We start from the raw sequence: 14,192 nt of genomic DNA on the forward strand, positions 1-14,192 counted from the left end.
GTTCTGCGAAGTGGAGTTCCAGGGTCCCCTCTCCATCCAGGAGGAGTGGGTTCGGCATCTCCAGAGGCACATCCTGGAAATGAACTTCTCCAAAGCGGAGCCCCGGCCTGTGGAGCCTGAGGCCCCAGAGGCACAGACAGTGGCAGAGGCCCAGTAATGGGAGACAGTGTGAAGCATTCCAGAGCCACCTTTCTTCCTTTCTCTCTCTGTTGGTTTCACCCTTTCTCTCTTCACCAATCTCCTCTGTTCCGTTTCCAAAGGAGCAAGTCACAACCTCAACACTCAGGCCCAGGCCCAGGCTCTGGTGCCCTAAGCGTGAACACTACAGATGATGAGTTTTCCTAGCCTTCCTTTCTTCCCTTTTTTCCTCTCTTCCTTGGGCTTGGAAACTACCCTAATTAGGGTGTAATAGTGCATAGAGGACATTTCTCCCCACAGGTTTTAAGGCAAAACTCGGACCTATGAGCACTCGGGAGTCTTGCTTAATGCCAGGAGGGAGAGAGGTGGCTTGCTTCTTTCTGTCTGTGGCCAAGCAGATTAGAAATCTGCAGAGAGCCATGGAGAATAGTTCCTTTGTTGGGACCCTGAGGGCTGGAGCCAGAAATAGGCAGTCAGTCTCCACTCAGTTAATTGTGTGTAGAATCCCAAAGCCCCTGTCTGTTTGCTGCCTCAGGCACCAGGTGGTTAATAATAACCATATGGTTCCTCTTTTGCCCCAGGTTGGCTGCATGATAGTTCTCACTACTTCTGACCTCTCCCAAAATCCCCAAACACAACCCACTTTCCACACACTCCCAGGGCATCTTGTTTTATGGGGAGATCTGCCCTTCCCTACCCTCCTCTTTTCTGCCTTCCTTTTTTCTCTGTCTGCCCTACTAGATGCCCAATCAAATGAGTGCATCATTCCCACGGTGCTTGCTTCAGGGCTCTCTGATGCCTGGTATGGGGGGGGTCAGTGTTGTCTTTAGGCCTTCACTGAATACCCAGGCTGGGGAGCACTGAAAGCCTCCAATGCCACGGAAATCACTGGTGGTTCTCCAAGCAGCCTGAGGCCCTGAGAGGGGTTTTCCCTGAGAAGAAATAAGCTCAGAGCTGACAGCTTTCTCCTGCCAAGAAAAGTCCCCAAAGATCAACAGGGGGTACTTTAGAAGCCCCCTCCCTGTTCTTTCCCTTTCCCCTGGGATGGGACTATTTTCCTCCCCCATCTCATTCCCCTCTTTCACTATTGCTTTTTATGTATAGCTTCCTAGAACTTCCACTTTTTTAAACTAGTTTTGTGTAGAGAATAAGGAGCATTGATTTTTATTTTGGAGTCCTGGGCCAAGTAAAGCCGGGAGGCAATTGACCTTTTAACTTTTTTCAGTGGCCACATTCTGGTTATTAATGTACCTAGAAGTATGTAAATTAGATTAAATTTCTCTTCTGAAAACACATCTGGGTAGCTGGAGATGTGTGCGTGTATGTATGCATGTGTGTGTGTGTGTGTGTGTGTGTGTGTGTTTTTTCTATAGGGGTTGAAAAAGAAATGTCCCAAGGTCCTTTTTAAGCTAGTGAGCCCTCATTTGGTCTGAGGGTGCTCAATGAAGACTTCATTGTTTGGGAATTGCAGCAGATAATCTTTTCTGTGGGCAGGTTAGAGTTGGACCTAGGCCCTTATGAGTCTTTGGACTCAAGTGCTAGGGGGCCATTGAAGGTGTGCCCGAGCTGCTGTAGTTTTCTGAGTAATGAATGGCAAAGCCCAAAGGGATTTTGTGTATGGAAATGCCTATACTTTGTCTGAAGGGATCAGACCCATGGTCAGAGCTATGTGGTCACTTCACTTGGAAGAAGGAAACACCTCCTCTTCCCTAGGGCCTTTATTGGTGTCTGAAGCCTAGTCCTGAAAATGAAGTTAGCGGTTTTGACTTCATAAAAGAAAACATTTCCTAACAATTAGAGCTATGCAGCAATGGATGGAAATGGAAATAATTGGCCCGCCATTCCTAGAGATCAGCTTGCATCCCTGCCTAGTGAAAAGAACACTGGATTTGGAACCCCAGTCCTCCTGTCTCTTACCAATAAGATCTTGGGCAATTTACTATCCTACTTTAGACCTCAGTTTCTAATCTTTATTAGCACTGTACTTGGCACTTAGTAAGCCCTAAATAAAAGCTTTTCATTCATATGTAAAATGAGTGGGACTGGATAGTCTCCCGGGCCCTTTCCTGCTCTAGATTCTATTGTCTTCCATCTGGTGTCAGGTGTCTTTGAGGGGGAGGGGCTGGCTTCTAAGCTTCCTTCCTCTCTGAGCCTAGATAAGACTCCCTAGTTTCTCTTCCCCAAGTAGAATTGGGAGGTTTTTTTTTGTTTTGTTTTGTTTTTTAAATAATACCTTCTTGTTAGCTCTCTTCCCCACCTACCATTGACTGTCTCACCGAAGAATACAAGAAATACCAGGCAAGGTGAGATTATTTGAGTGGACTTGGAAGTCTGGTATGGGTGCCAAGGGGTAGTCTCTTGTGGTCTGTCATCTATTACATCTATCACCTTCAAAATAACTTCCTTTGGTATCCCACTGAGGATCTAATTATACTTCTTCCTGCTTTTACAATTTTTCAGGATAATTCTCTCCTATTGGGTTTCTTAAAACCAATTTTCTTCATTAAGTATGCTATGACTTATGATATTCATAGATTTGATGGAAAAAGCCAATCTTTACCTTAGGGAGAAAAAAGAAAATAATTTGCTCACAACAAATATTGCATTTACTGGGTACTCTCAGAAATTCAGACAATTAATGTGTGATACTCCAACCCCTTATAATTCCTGCAAATGGCTCTCAGGATGTAACTTCTTGGGTGGCATATTCTTGAACACTGATGATAGATTAATCCTTCCTTATTTGTGAGACATTTATTCTGTAGGACCTAGGGAATAGTGTAATTTAAATTCTGGCAAGTAGAGGAAAGCTTTTTGATTTTTTTTTTTTTAGGCCTAAACTGCAATGTGTTAAGGAAATAGAACTGTTGTCCTAATAGGCACATTACTACAAAGTCAAAATAAATCGCCTTTTGGAAGGACTTAATAATTTTCTTAATGAATTACCATCTACCTTGAACATTTGGAATCTTAAATAAACTGTCTTAATGTATAACCGTTATTTGTTCTAATTAGGAAAATTTGCTATTAAAATAGACGACTAGCATTTATTAATCACGTTATGTGCCCAAGCATGAGAAAGTCTTTTTAGAAAAACAGCCCCAGCTTTCCAGGAGTTCACATTTTAGTTGTGGAAGAAAATAAATAGTGCTTTTTAAGATTTGCTTTACAATTATCTCTTTATTCTCACAATAATCCTGAGAGTTCGGTGCTATTATCCCCATTTAATATGGAAGGTTTTCTATTATAACAATTTCGGACCAGTAAAATATCCTAGGCTGGAAAACTTCTGGGGAGAAATGGAAACAGCTGCTGTTTCTGAGCTTTTGTTTCCTCTCTATATAAAAGAGGAGCAGGGTAGATAATTTTCTAGGCTTCTTTAGGCTTCGTGGTGCGATAGAAACAACTCTAGATTTGGAGTTGGTTTTTAAGGATTCAAAGCCTGGTCTCGTCATTTCTGCCTGTGCGACCATGCACATTTCATTTGTAAAAAGGAGGTTGGATTATATAGTGTACACAGTTTTCAATCCATGATGTTAGCTCCTATGAAACTCATCACAAACTCCCGAGCTCGCATTTAAGTGAGTTTTCTAAAAAAATGCGTGGGAAAAAAAGGAAGGAAAAGGCCGGGAAAAGTTCGTCTGGTCTCCACAAAACTGGAATAGCCCACTGGGTGGAGCTCCCGGGGAGGATTTGGGGACATAAACCTTGAAAGTTGCTCAGTCGAGCGAGTGCATAAGATTTGCCCAGAACGACCCAAGCAACGGGCGCAGGTTACGAGACTCGGGTCTCAAACTGAAAAGCCCTAAAATCCGGTGGCGTTTAGGGCGGCCATCGGCCCCCGAGTGCCCGAGAAATTAAGACAATTGGTTTGGGCTGGAAAGTGGTGGCCTTTTGCTCTCCGCCACCTACTGGTTTTGATGAGTAAAGTCTAGTTAGGACTAGATTCCACCTGGTGCTCTAAACTAGCCTCCACCCTGCCTCCCAAGTCATTGGCTCCTCAATCTGACTACCACGTACGGAAGAGACGTCACATTCTTCCTCCTCCTACCCACTTGGAACCTGGAGCTCATCGGCGGTGAACTCGCTAGGAGAGGCAGGGCTAATGAGGTCTGGTACTCCCAGGACTTCTCAGCCAATCACGGTTTTCTAGATACCGGGGCGGGGCGGGGTGGGGGGAGGGAGCACGCAGCTAACAGATTGGCAGGACCTCCAGCCACTGACCTGGGACGACAACTTGAAGCCTTGTTAGTTGAGGGCTGTCGAAGTAGCCAATAGCGTTCACAGACTTGGCCGAAAGTAGCCAATTCGGGCGGGAGGCGGAGCCTTGGGGGGGAGGGGAGAAAAGCACCCGAGGCCGCCGAGGCAGAGAGCAGCTGTGGAGATTCCCCGAGCAGTTGGCCGCTATGAGTTATACAGGTAAGGACCGTTCCTGGTCGAGGAAAACCAGATGGAAGAGGTGAACCTGAGCTTCAGCAACAGCCGCGAGTCTCAGGGAATGAGGCCTTCAGTGTCCGCTCCGAGGCTTTAAGATGGCGCCGTGCCCAACTTTTCGACCTCCCTTCCCTCTCATCTTTCCCCTCCCCCCTCCCAGCCTTGGGCTAAATTGGGCCCAACGCTTTTCATCTAGGGCCCGACTTTGGTGACGCCGAGCCCACCTCCTGGCTCTTAGCTGGGTGGGGCTTTGTTTCTTTTCGGGACTTTACTCCATCGAAGGGGAGCGATGGCTCTGGAGTCGGAAGATCCGGGTTCAAACGTTGCCTTCGGAACTTGCTGTCTGGGCGACCTTGGCCAAATCTCCGTTTCCCTTTCCGTAGAATTGGAGGGGTGGGGGAGGGGGAAGGATCGGACCCAAGAGAGGCGCCGGGACGTGAGGTGGGATTTGAGCTTGTCCTGCTCTGGGGAGGAAACAGTTGGTGGCTGGGTCCCCGTGCACCTCACAGATCCGAGGGTTAGCAAGTAGTCTGTACGTAAGGAAGCCAGGCAGAAGATGCGCGGTGCGGGCCTGCAAGCTTCTTCCGGTTGTCCCCGGGCAGAAGGCGGGGTGGGCTGGGGAGGACCGCCGCCCCCGCTTCGCCCACCGTTTGAGATTGGAGCGGCTGTCTAGTACCGCGGCTGAACCCATGATCCTTAGAAGTAGCTTCGGTTGCCGGGTGACGGACACTCCCCTGCACCCCCTTAGGAGTGGGTGGTAGAATTTGGCAAGCCCCAGCCCCCTTTCCACCTCGTTGTCCTCCCTGTCCTGCTCGTGGTCAACTGGGCAGAGCCGGGCAGTCCGAACGGGCTCGGCCTTGGCTGGCCGGCAGCTGGCCCGGTAGGAGAGAGACACAACATTCAGAGGCATTTAAAAAGAAGGGATTGGAGAAGTGATCGTCCAGGATTATCATTTATGGCTGCAAAGGACCTTGGAGGTCGTCTAGAGCCCTACCGCCTGCATTTATTTACGGGTGGGGAAACAGACCAAAGAAGTTAAATATTCAAGGTCAAGTAGACTGTGATGGGAGATTTGGGATGTGGTGCAGCCCTTTTAGTTTACAAATGGAAAAATAAATCGGTCCGGAGAGTCTAATAGGACAAGATAGGTTTGACTCCATATACATCACTTAAAAGGAAATAATTTGGAAAGGGGAAGGCTATAGTTGTGCCAAACAGAAGTTATTGAGGACACCAGAAATTATAAGGTAGAGAAGTTGAAATGTGAAGGTTCAGAAAGCTGTCATTTGAATAGACTTTGAAATCAATCCAGTGGCTCTCTATTACTTCCAAAATCAAATGTTAAATGTTTTGACCTTAATTAGCCTGGCCTCTTTCTGCCTTTTCTGTCTGTCTTCCACTCTCCCAGGCACTTTGTAATAACTTGCCTTTGACTTGCCTGCTCTTTCTCCTACTAGACAGTCCAACTCTGCATTTTACTGCTTGTCCCAGATTCCTGAAACTTCCCCTTATTTTTATGTCTTCTTTCAGATCCCAGCTAAAATCCTGCCTTCTACAAGTTCTTTCTTAATTAATCTTCCTTAAAAATGCTAACACTTTCTTTCCTAACATCTACAGTTTGCATGTTGTTTCCCTCATTAGAACTTTTGAAAGCAATGATTGTTTGGGATTTCCCCCCCCCCCTTAATATCCATAATTTCAGCACTGTGCCTGGCACAGTGGTCTCATAATGTTTGTTGAAATGACTTGAATCAAGAAGTATCTGTTAGTTAATCGTATTTCCTACTTGGCTCTGTGCTGAAAGATAGAAAGGGAAAAACACTTTGCCCTAAAAGGAGTTGAACATTTGACAAAGTTTGTGTTTGAGTAAATAAACATCACCTTGCCTGATTATAAAGTAGAAGCAGCTGACTTAGATCAGATCTGCTGTGTGGAATTATTTTTGTGTGGCTGAGTTAATGAAGTACTGGTTTGATTTTCCTAGTTCATTTCATTTAATATATTTTTTATGAAAAGGGGGAAGAATTTTCAGGTTCTGGGAAATTTGTACCTTGAGGCAGATTCTTGTTTGCTAATGTTTATTCACACAATTAAACAGTTAATTGTAATTCCTTTGACTTTATTTGTTATCTTTTGCCCTTCCACTTTAGACCCGCTGGAGGCCTTTGAAAAACCACATTACTTCCCACCTTTGTGGAGTCACAGCTACTGAGAGAGAGACTTTGTTTTTGGCTTTTTCATCTTGAGAAAATTGCTGATGCCCTCCTGCAAACTTGATTGTCTTCCTGAAACAAACAAATTTTATGAGATCTACAACACATTTATTATTAGGCTTTTTAATATACAGAAGGGAAGACATGATTCAGTGAATAGAGAGCCTACTTTGGAACAAAACCCGTGTTCAATTTCAATAATTCACACTTCTGTATAAAAACAAATTATTTTCAAAGCTTAGTGCTAGATGTTGGTGCTGGAACAAATAATAAAGCATCATTCTTTGACCTTAGAGCGTATAATCAGTGAGACTTTGTTAAAATAGTTAAAATATATAACAACTTAGTTAATAAGTATTTTCTTTTATTTTCAAGAGAAATATATTTGTGTAATATTTCCTTGAGATGTTTTATAAATAGAATAGACTCTAATAGGTCAGGTGCTAGTTCCAGATCATTTCTTGCCAGTATTCACAATGCCAGGATTAGGCCTTAGTGAAGAACAGTTGAATAAGATATATTAATATAGCTTAGTTCGAAATTTCATTTCTAGGCAAAATGCATAGTGTTTTTCAAAGTTAAAGCATCTGTATTCAGTAAACATTATTGCAGTGACACTCCAGGTTTTAACAGCATTATTTTACAGATTTAAATGGAAAAGCCTTGGCATTTTTTTTTTTTAACAGATTTAAATAGAATTTTTTTCTTTTGGACTAAATTGAAAATTTTGGGAAGTGGGGAGATTGAAAAAATAAAGTTAACATATACATAGTCATCTATAATCAATAAATAACTTTCATTTTGATCTTGTTTAATGTCTTTTTTTTCCTCCCTGGATTTCTAACAAAATAATTTAAAATGTAAAAATCTACTGGTTGAAATGCAGATATTTGTTTAAAAAAAGTCAGGATATTGGTATTTATGGTCATCTTTTCCCCACCAACAACTCCCTAACTCAAGTATAAATGACTTTTGTGTGCTAGATCTTGATCATAATAGTATTTCAGGATACCAAGGTTTCTTCCTTTTAAATTATTCACCAGTAATTTTATAGATGTTAGCTTTTTATTTTTCCTAAATAAAGTAAATATCATTGGGGGATTTTGTGATTTGGAAGGATCTGAGTACTTAACGGCACATATATGCCCTTTATGCCATCTTTTTTATTTGTTTGAAAGATCTCCAGTAATAACAAGATACTCTTAACTCAGAGCAACTCGTTTTGCTTTTTGACAGCTCTTATTGAGATATTTTTCCTTTGTAATAAAGGGAAATCTCTGTAATTTCCATCCATTTTTGTGTCTGCTTTATGTGGCCAAACAAATCTTAAATTTCTTCCTTAACATGACAATTATAATTCTCATTTAGTTTCTTCTAGCCTGAATATTTCAGTTCCTTTATATGATGGTTTCCAAATTATAACATTGCTATCATAGCTAACGTATTAATTTGAAAGATACTTTTTTTAATGCAACACTCTCCCCTTTTAATTACATATATATGTACATATATATATGTGTGTGTGTGTATATATATATATATGTATATATATATATATATACACACACACACACACACATAGATACACCTGATTGAAATCTATTTCTAAATGAGTTCATTTGATGAATAACAATGCATATGGGAGATATATTAAATTTGAGTCTTCAATGATTTAAGTGACATTTTATTGATGGGAAGATTTTTTTTTGGGGGGGGGGGAGAGGGTTATCAATTCCATTCAGTTTTCTTGATTGATGATACTAATTTACATATGTCTAGGGTTTGTCCAGGGATCAGAAACAACTCTACAATCCACATTTTCTGATACTACTGCCCAGCCCACATGTGACTATGGTAAGTCTAAATTTCACTTATTCAAATTGGGAAGAAGAGTAACTAAGATTGTGATTTGATGGCAAAGAAAAGCAGATGACTTATTTCTTTGACCAGGTTAAGCTTTCTGCATTTAATGCTGACCTATGTAAGTAGTCTTAAAGTTTAGTTAGAAATTTTATGTTTGTGTTGAACATTGTAGGAAATATGTTAGCATCTATAGGATAGAAAATCTTGATTCCTTCTCTGCTTCTGCCAGTCTTCAGATCTGTTTTTGCTATATCTACCAAGGTAGGAAAGGATGTCCTTCATATCGTTTCTGTGCTATTAAATATAAAATCATTTATGAGATATAATATAACTGTAGAAATCAGGGTAATCATTCATAGGAAATTGTCATAGGAGAATGAGGTGATTAGTTAAAAGTTTAGGGGATTGGTTCCGGCAGACACTAACAATTAAATTTTGTCAAGGATAGACTTTTTAAAAATTCTTTTTTTCCTTTGAGAGACAATTAGGGTTAAGTGACTTTGACCAGGATCATACAACACAACTAGGAAGTCTTTAAATGTCTGAGGCCAGATTTGAACTGAAGTCCACCGATTCCAGGGTCCCTTCCTTATCTAGCTGTTCCCTCAGTTTTCTTTTCTTTTAAAAGAGATAAAAGGGCCAGGTGGCTTTTTAAACCTGGAACCGAAGGGAACATCAGATCCTATGATTCAAGTTAGTTGCCTTCTGAAATACTTCAGAAAAGTGTTTCATGAACTAAGGTTGGCAGGAATATTATCGCCAAATTCTGGAATACTCAGGTTAAGGAGTAGGTTCAAATATAATGGAGACATAGAATAATACAAGATTTAGCAGTTTCTACATTAAAGGATCATAGGGCTCAGAATGTGATATTCCAGGAAGCAGTGGAGTTAGGAATTCAATCAAGAATTATCTACTCCCCTTCCCACCCCCCCCACCCCCAAAATGAATATCCTTCAGGGGAAAAAATAGATCTTCAATGAAATAGAGGACTTTCAAGCATTCATGATGAAAACGCCAGAACTGAATGGACTTTCAAATATAGGACTCAGGAGAAGCATAAGGAGATAATCAGGAAAAGGAAAACGTAAGGGACTTAATATAGGTTAATCTGTTCACATTCCTACATGGGAAGATGATACTTGTAACTCATAAGAACTTAATTATTGTTGGGCAGTTAGGAGTGTATATATAGAAGGCCTAGTTTTGAGTTGAATATGAAGGGATAATATCTAAAAAAAAAAAAAAAAAAAAATTAAGGGATGACCATGAAGGGAGTGCAGCTTCTAAGGGAAATATAGCAGTAATCTTAAAGTTCCCTGACCTTAGAGTATTATAGTTCTATAGTATCTCTGTCAGTGATTCTAAAGTCTTCTGGCCTTAGATAGTCCTATAAACATTTGACAGTCAGATAATCTGTTGGTCAGTGATAACCAAGTTCCTGAGACAATAGTGAATAGACCACCCCTCAAAAGTATCTACCTGTAAGACATAAAATTAGCAAATAAGTAATATGAAGTTCTAGCCTCTAACTTTGTGCTATGAATTTATCATCTTTCTCCTATTTCTTTGTTAACTCCTTTTGGAACTTACCCGCTTCATTTGGAGTTAATAATAATATAATAATAAATTGCCCCTTTATTTGGAGATAGATTCAAGCCTGCAAATTCTTTTGAGACACCTTGCAATACTGGTCTGTGACCCCAACTTCTTTAGAGTCTCCTTTTGAACTTTAACAAGAGGAATGTACTGGGAGAAAGGAAAGGGAGAGGTGGAATTGTGTAAATTATCTGCCACAAAAGAGGCAAGAAAAAGCTTTTTACAGTGGAGGGGAAGAAGGGAAAGAAAGGGAAGTGGGAGTGAGTACCCTACTTTCATAAATCTTTTTATTCCAACCATGCTGAAGGCATTGGAGTTCTTCACTGCATTTTAAATCTTGATAGAACTGTACATTATGAATTTTCTACTTGGATACAGAGATTACATTCTTAAACAAATGAAGATGAACTTCCTTTTTTTTTTTTTCTTTTTTTCATGTTATGCATAAGTTTTACTTTATTTTATTTTACTTTTTATTAATTTTATAATTATACATTTTTTTGACAGTATATATGCATGAGTAATTTTTTTTATAACATTATCCCTTGTATTCATTTTTCCAGATTTTCCCCTTCTTCCCTCTACTCCCTCCCCTAGATGACAGGCAATCTCATACATTTTACATGTGTTACAGTATAACCTAGATATAATATATGTGTGTAAATCCAATTTTCTTGTTGCATGTTAAGTATTGGATTCCGAAGGTATAAGTAACCTGGGTAGATAGACAGTAGTGCTAATGTTTTACATTCACTTCCCAGTGTTCCTTCTCTGGGTGTAGTTGTTTCTGTCCATCATTGATCAGCTGGAAGTGAGTTGTATCTTCTTTATGTTGAAGATATCCACTTTCATCAGAATACATCTTCATACAGTATTGTTGTTGAAGTGTACAATGATCTTCTGATTCTGCTCATTTCACTCAGCATCAGTTGATGTCTCTCCAAGCCTTTCTGAATTCATCCTGCTGATCATTTCTTACAGAACAATAATATTCCATAGCCTTCATATACCATAATTTACCCAACCATTCTCCAATTGATGGACATCCATTCATCTTCCAGTTTCTAGCCACTACAAAAAGAACTGCTACAAACATTTTGGCACACACAGGTCCCTTTCCCCTCTTTAGTATTTCTTTGGGATATAAGCCCAGTAGTAGAACTGCTGGATCAAAGGGTATGCACAGTTTGATAACTTTTTGGGCATAGTTCCAGATTGCTCTCCAGAATGGCCGGATTCTTTCACAACTCCACCAACAATGTATTAGTGTCATGGTTTTCCCACATCCCCTCCGACATTCATCATTATTTGTTCCTGTCATCTTAGCCAATCTGACAGGTGTGTAGTGATATCTCAGAATTGTCTTAATTTGCATTTCTCTGATCAGTAGTGATTTGGAACACTCTTTCATATGAGTGGATATAGTTTCAATTTCATCATCTGAAAATTGTCTGTTCATATCCTTTGACTATTTATCAGTTGGAGAATTTCTTATAAATTAGGATCAATTCTCTATATATTTTGGAAATGAGACCTTTATCAGAACCTTTAACTGTAAAAATATTTTCCCAAGTGTCAACTAAAATTTATATATTTTCCCAATTTGTTACTTCCCTTCTAATCTTGTTTAAATTAGTATTGTTTGTACAGAAACTTTTTAGTTTGATGTAATCAAAATCTTCTATTTTGTGATCAATAATGATCTCTAGTTCTCCTCTGGTCATAAATTCCTTCCTCCTCCACAGGTCTGAAAGGTAGACTATCCTCTGTTCCTCTAATCTATTTATGATCTCATTCTTTATGCCTAAATCATGGACCCATTTTGATCTTATCTTGGTATATGGTGGATCCATATCTAATTTCTGGCATACTAATTTACAGTTTTCCCAACAGTTTTTTTCAAATAATGAATTTTTATCCCTAATGTTGGTATCTTTGGGTTTATCAAACACTAGATTGCTATAGTTGTACCCTTTTTTGTCCTTTGTACCTAATCTATTCCACTGATCGACCGGTCTATTTCTTAGCCAATACCAAATGGTTTTGGTGACTGCTGCTATATAATATAGCTTTAGATCAGGTATACCTAGACCACCTTCATCTGACCTTTTTTTCTTCCTTATGAACTTTGTTGTTTTTTTTAGGTCACTAATATAGTTTCTTGGGAGTCTGGTATAGCACTAAATAAATAGATTAGTTTGGGGAGTATTGTCATCTTTATTAGATCATCAACTTCCTAATAGTTTTTGTTGTTGTTTTTTTAAGTAATCACATAATTGGCTCCTTATCAAATTTGTGGTCAACTAAAAGGAGAAAGTGTCTCCTCCAATTTCAACTTGTGAAGTTGATAGTTTTAAAAACCTAAATCCTTACTTTAGTAGGTCCTTGATTGCATTAATGTGGGTATTCTTTTCACTAATACTCCTTGCGAATCTGTCTAGGACTTTTCTGTCCATGTCTCCCTCAGGAATTTTCAAAGTGCTTTTTGCTTAAGTTGTCATCATTATCATCATCTTGCCCAGTATCAAGCCTCCAAATTTTTTCTGGTCTTTCCACTTTTTTCCTCTCACTTTTTCCTTCCCTTAGGCAAAAATGTCTTATATACTTGCCTTTGTGTTGCCTACATTTAGCCCTTTTTCTTTAGTAGATGTTTTATGCAATGCATAGGAAGCTTTCCTCTTTTTGTTCCTTCAATAATCCTTAAAAGACTAGTAGCCTGTCCTTTGATGATCCCCTTGATCTTGTTGCCTGAAAGGTCCTACTTCCTGACTCTTGAAGCTGAAAGTGACCTCTGAGGTCATCTAGTCCTATGATGAAATGACCCATGCAAGGGTTAACAAGAGTAAGAAGTGAACACTATATTTGAATTGAGCTTTTGTGACCAATAAGCTCTTTTGACTGTACCATGGTTTTGTTTGTAGCTCTGATGAGGTTCGGTGCAAGTCAGAGAGTTGTGGGGAACCCCCTCTGGTCGGCCTGCAGGTCCTAAAAGAATTTATGAACCCCAAAAGATAGACTGGCAAAAAAAAGTTCATTGCTGGAACTGAGAAGCCAGCCTTTGCTAGGAAGGCTGACTTATTCAGAGGCAAGGTAAAGTTTCTAGCAGAGAAATCCCAAAAGAGAGGTAAAGAAGGGTGTGATCCTGTTAGGGAAATAGATGCCTTCTCAGTGGGCAGAGGGTCCTCGCTGCTGAGCAAGCTACTTTAGGCTTTCTGCAAGGAAGTGTCCCGTGCCCCAAGTTGCCCCTTTTTATAATTTGAAACTTTAGCTAGGGGCTGGGTGCAGTTTCCATTTGAATAAATGTCCCTGGACTAATCTCCAATTCAGTAGAGTTGGATAGGAATCTCAATCTCCAACTAGGAGTGGTCCTGAATTCAACTAGTTTCACCCAGATAAACAGAATGTATCTTGATTCCCTAGGATGGGTCTCTCATGGGAGAGCTTCTCTGAGGGTTGAAGGAGGTTCTTAAGCATTCTCCCCAGTTAGAGACAGTTTGTGTTCCCCACATCAGCTCTATCTGTAAAGTTAAAAGAATAGAATGTCACATTTGGACAAGACTTCAGAGGCCATGTTGTCTAATATTTATACACCTACATACCATTCCATATACTCTGATTTATCAATATTGCCCCTTTTGCTGCTTTTGCTGTTGATGTTCTGTCATCATTGTTCCTTACACAAAAGCACTCTCCCAAGTGTGCTTTCTTTTTTTATCTATTTTCTGGCTTCCTTCAGATCCCAGCTAAAGTTGCACCTTTTATAGGAATATTTTCTCAGTGCCTCTCAATGTTAACATATTGTTGATTGTAATTTATTCTAAATAAATTTAATAATAGCTAAATATTTGTATCATGCTTACTACATGCCAGGCACTGTGCTGAAGTGCTTTATAATTCTTATCTCATTGTATCTTCACAGCAACCCCAAGAAGGTAGGTATTGTTG

At 39.9% G+C, this 14,192-nt stretch overlaps 2 protein-coding genes across 15 annotated transcripts in view; both read left to right on the forward strand.

The window, feature by feature from the left end:
* The window catches only part of WIZ (WIZ zinc finger), a 48,467-nt gene extending 40,879 nt beyond the window's left edge, over window positions 1-7,588 (forward strand). For all 13 annotated transcript variants that reach the window (XM_074306527.1, XM_074306590.1, XM_074306489.1 and 10 more), the window contains 2 exons: window positions 1-4,557; window positions 6,723-7,588. In XM_074306527.1, the coding sequence (XP_074162628.1) occupies window positions 1-157 (157 nt within the window). In that variant the 3' untranslated portion in view covers window positions 158-4,557; window positions 6,723-7,588. The remainder of the gene's footprint in view (window positions 4,558-6,722) is intronic.
* AKAP8L (A-kinase anchoring protein 8 like) overlaps window positions 4,449-14,192 on the forward strand; it is a 25,110-nt gene continuing 15,366 nt past the window's right edge. For both annotated transcript variants that reach the window (XM_074306603.1, XM_074306612.1), the window contains exons 1-2: window positions 4,449-4,557; window positions 8,565-8,639. In XM_074306603.1, the coding sequence (XP_074162704.1) occupies window positions 4,545-4,557; window positions 8,565-8,639 (88 nt within the window). In that variant the 5' untranslated portion in view covers window positions 4,449-4,544. The remainder of the gene's footprint in view (window positions 4,558-8,564; window positions 8,640-14,192) is intronic.

This window comes from Sminthopsis crassicaudata, chromosome 1, assembly GCF_048593235.1.
Source record: "Sminthopsis crassicaudata isolate SCR6 chromosome 1, ASM4859323v1, whole genome shotgun sequence".
Classification (NCBI taxonomy): Eukaryota; Metazoa; Chordata; class Mammalia; order Dasyuromorphia; family Dasyuridae; genus Sminthopsis; species Sminthopsis crassicaudata.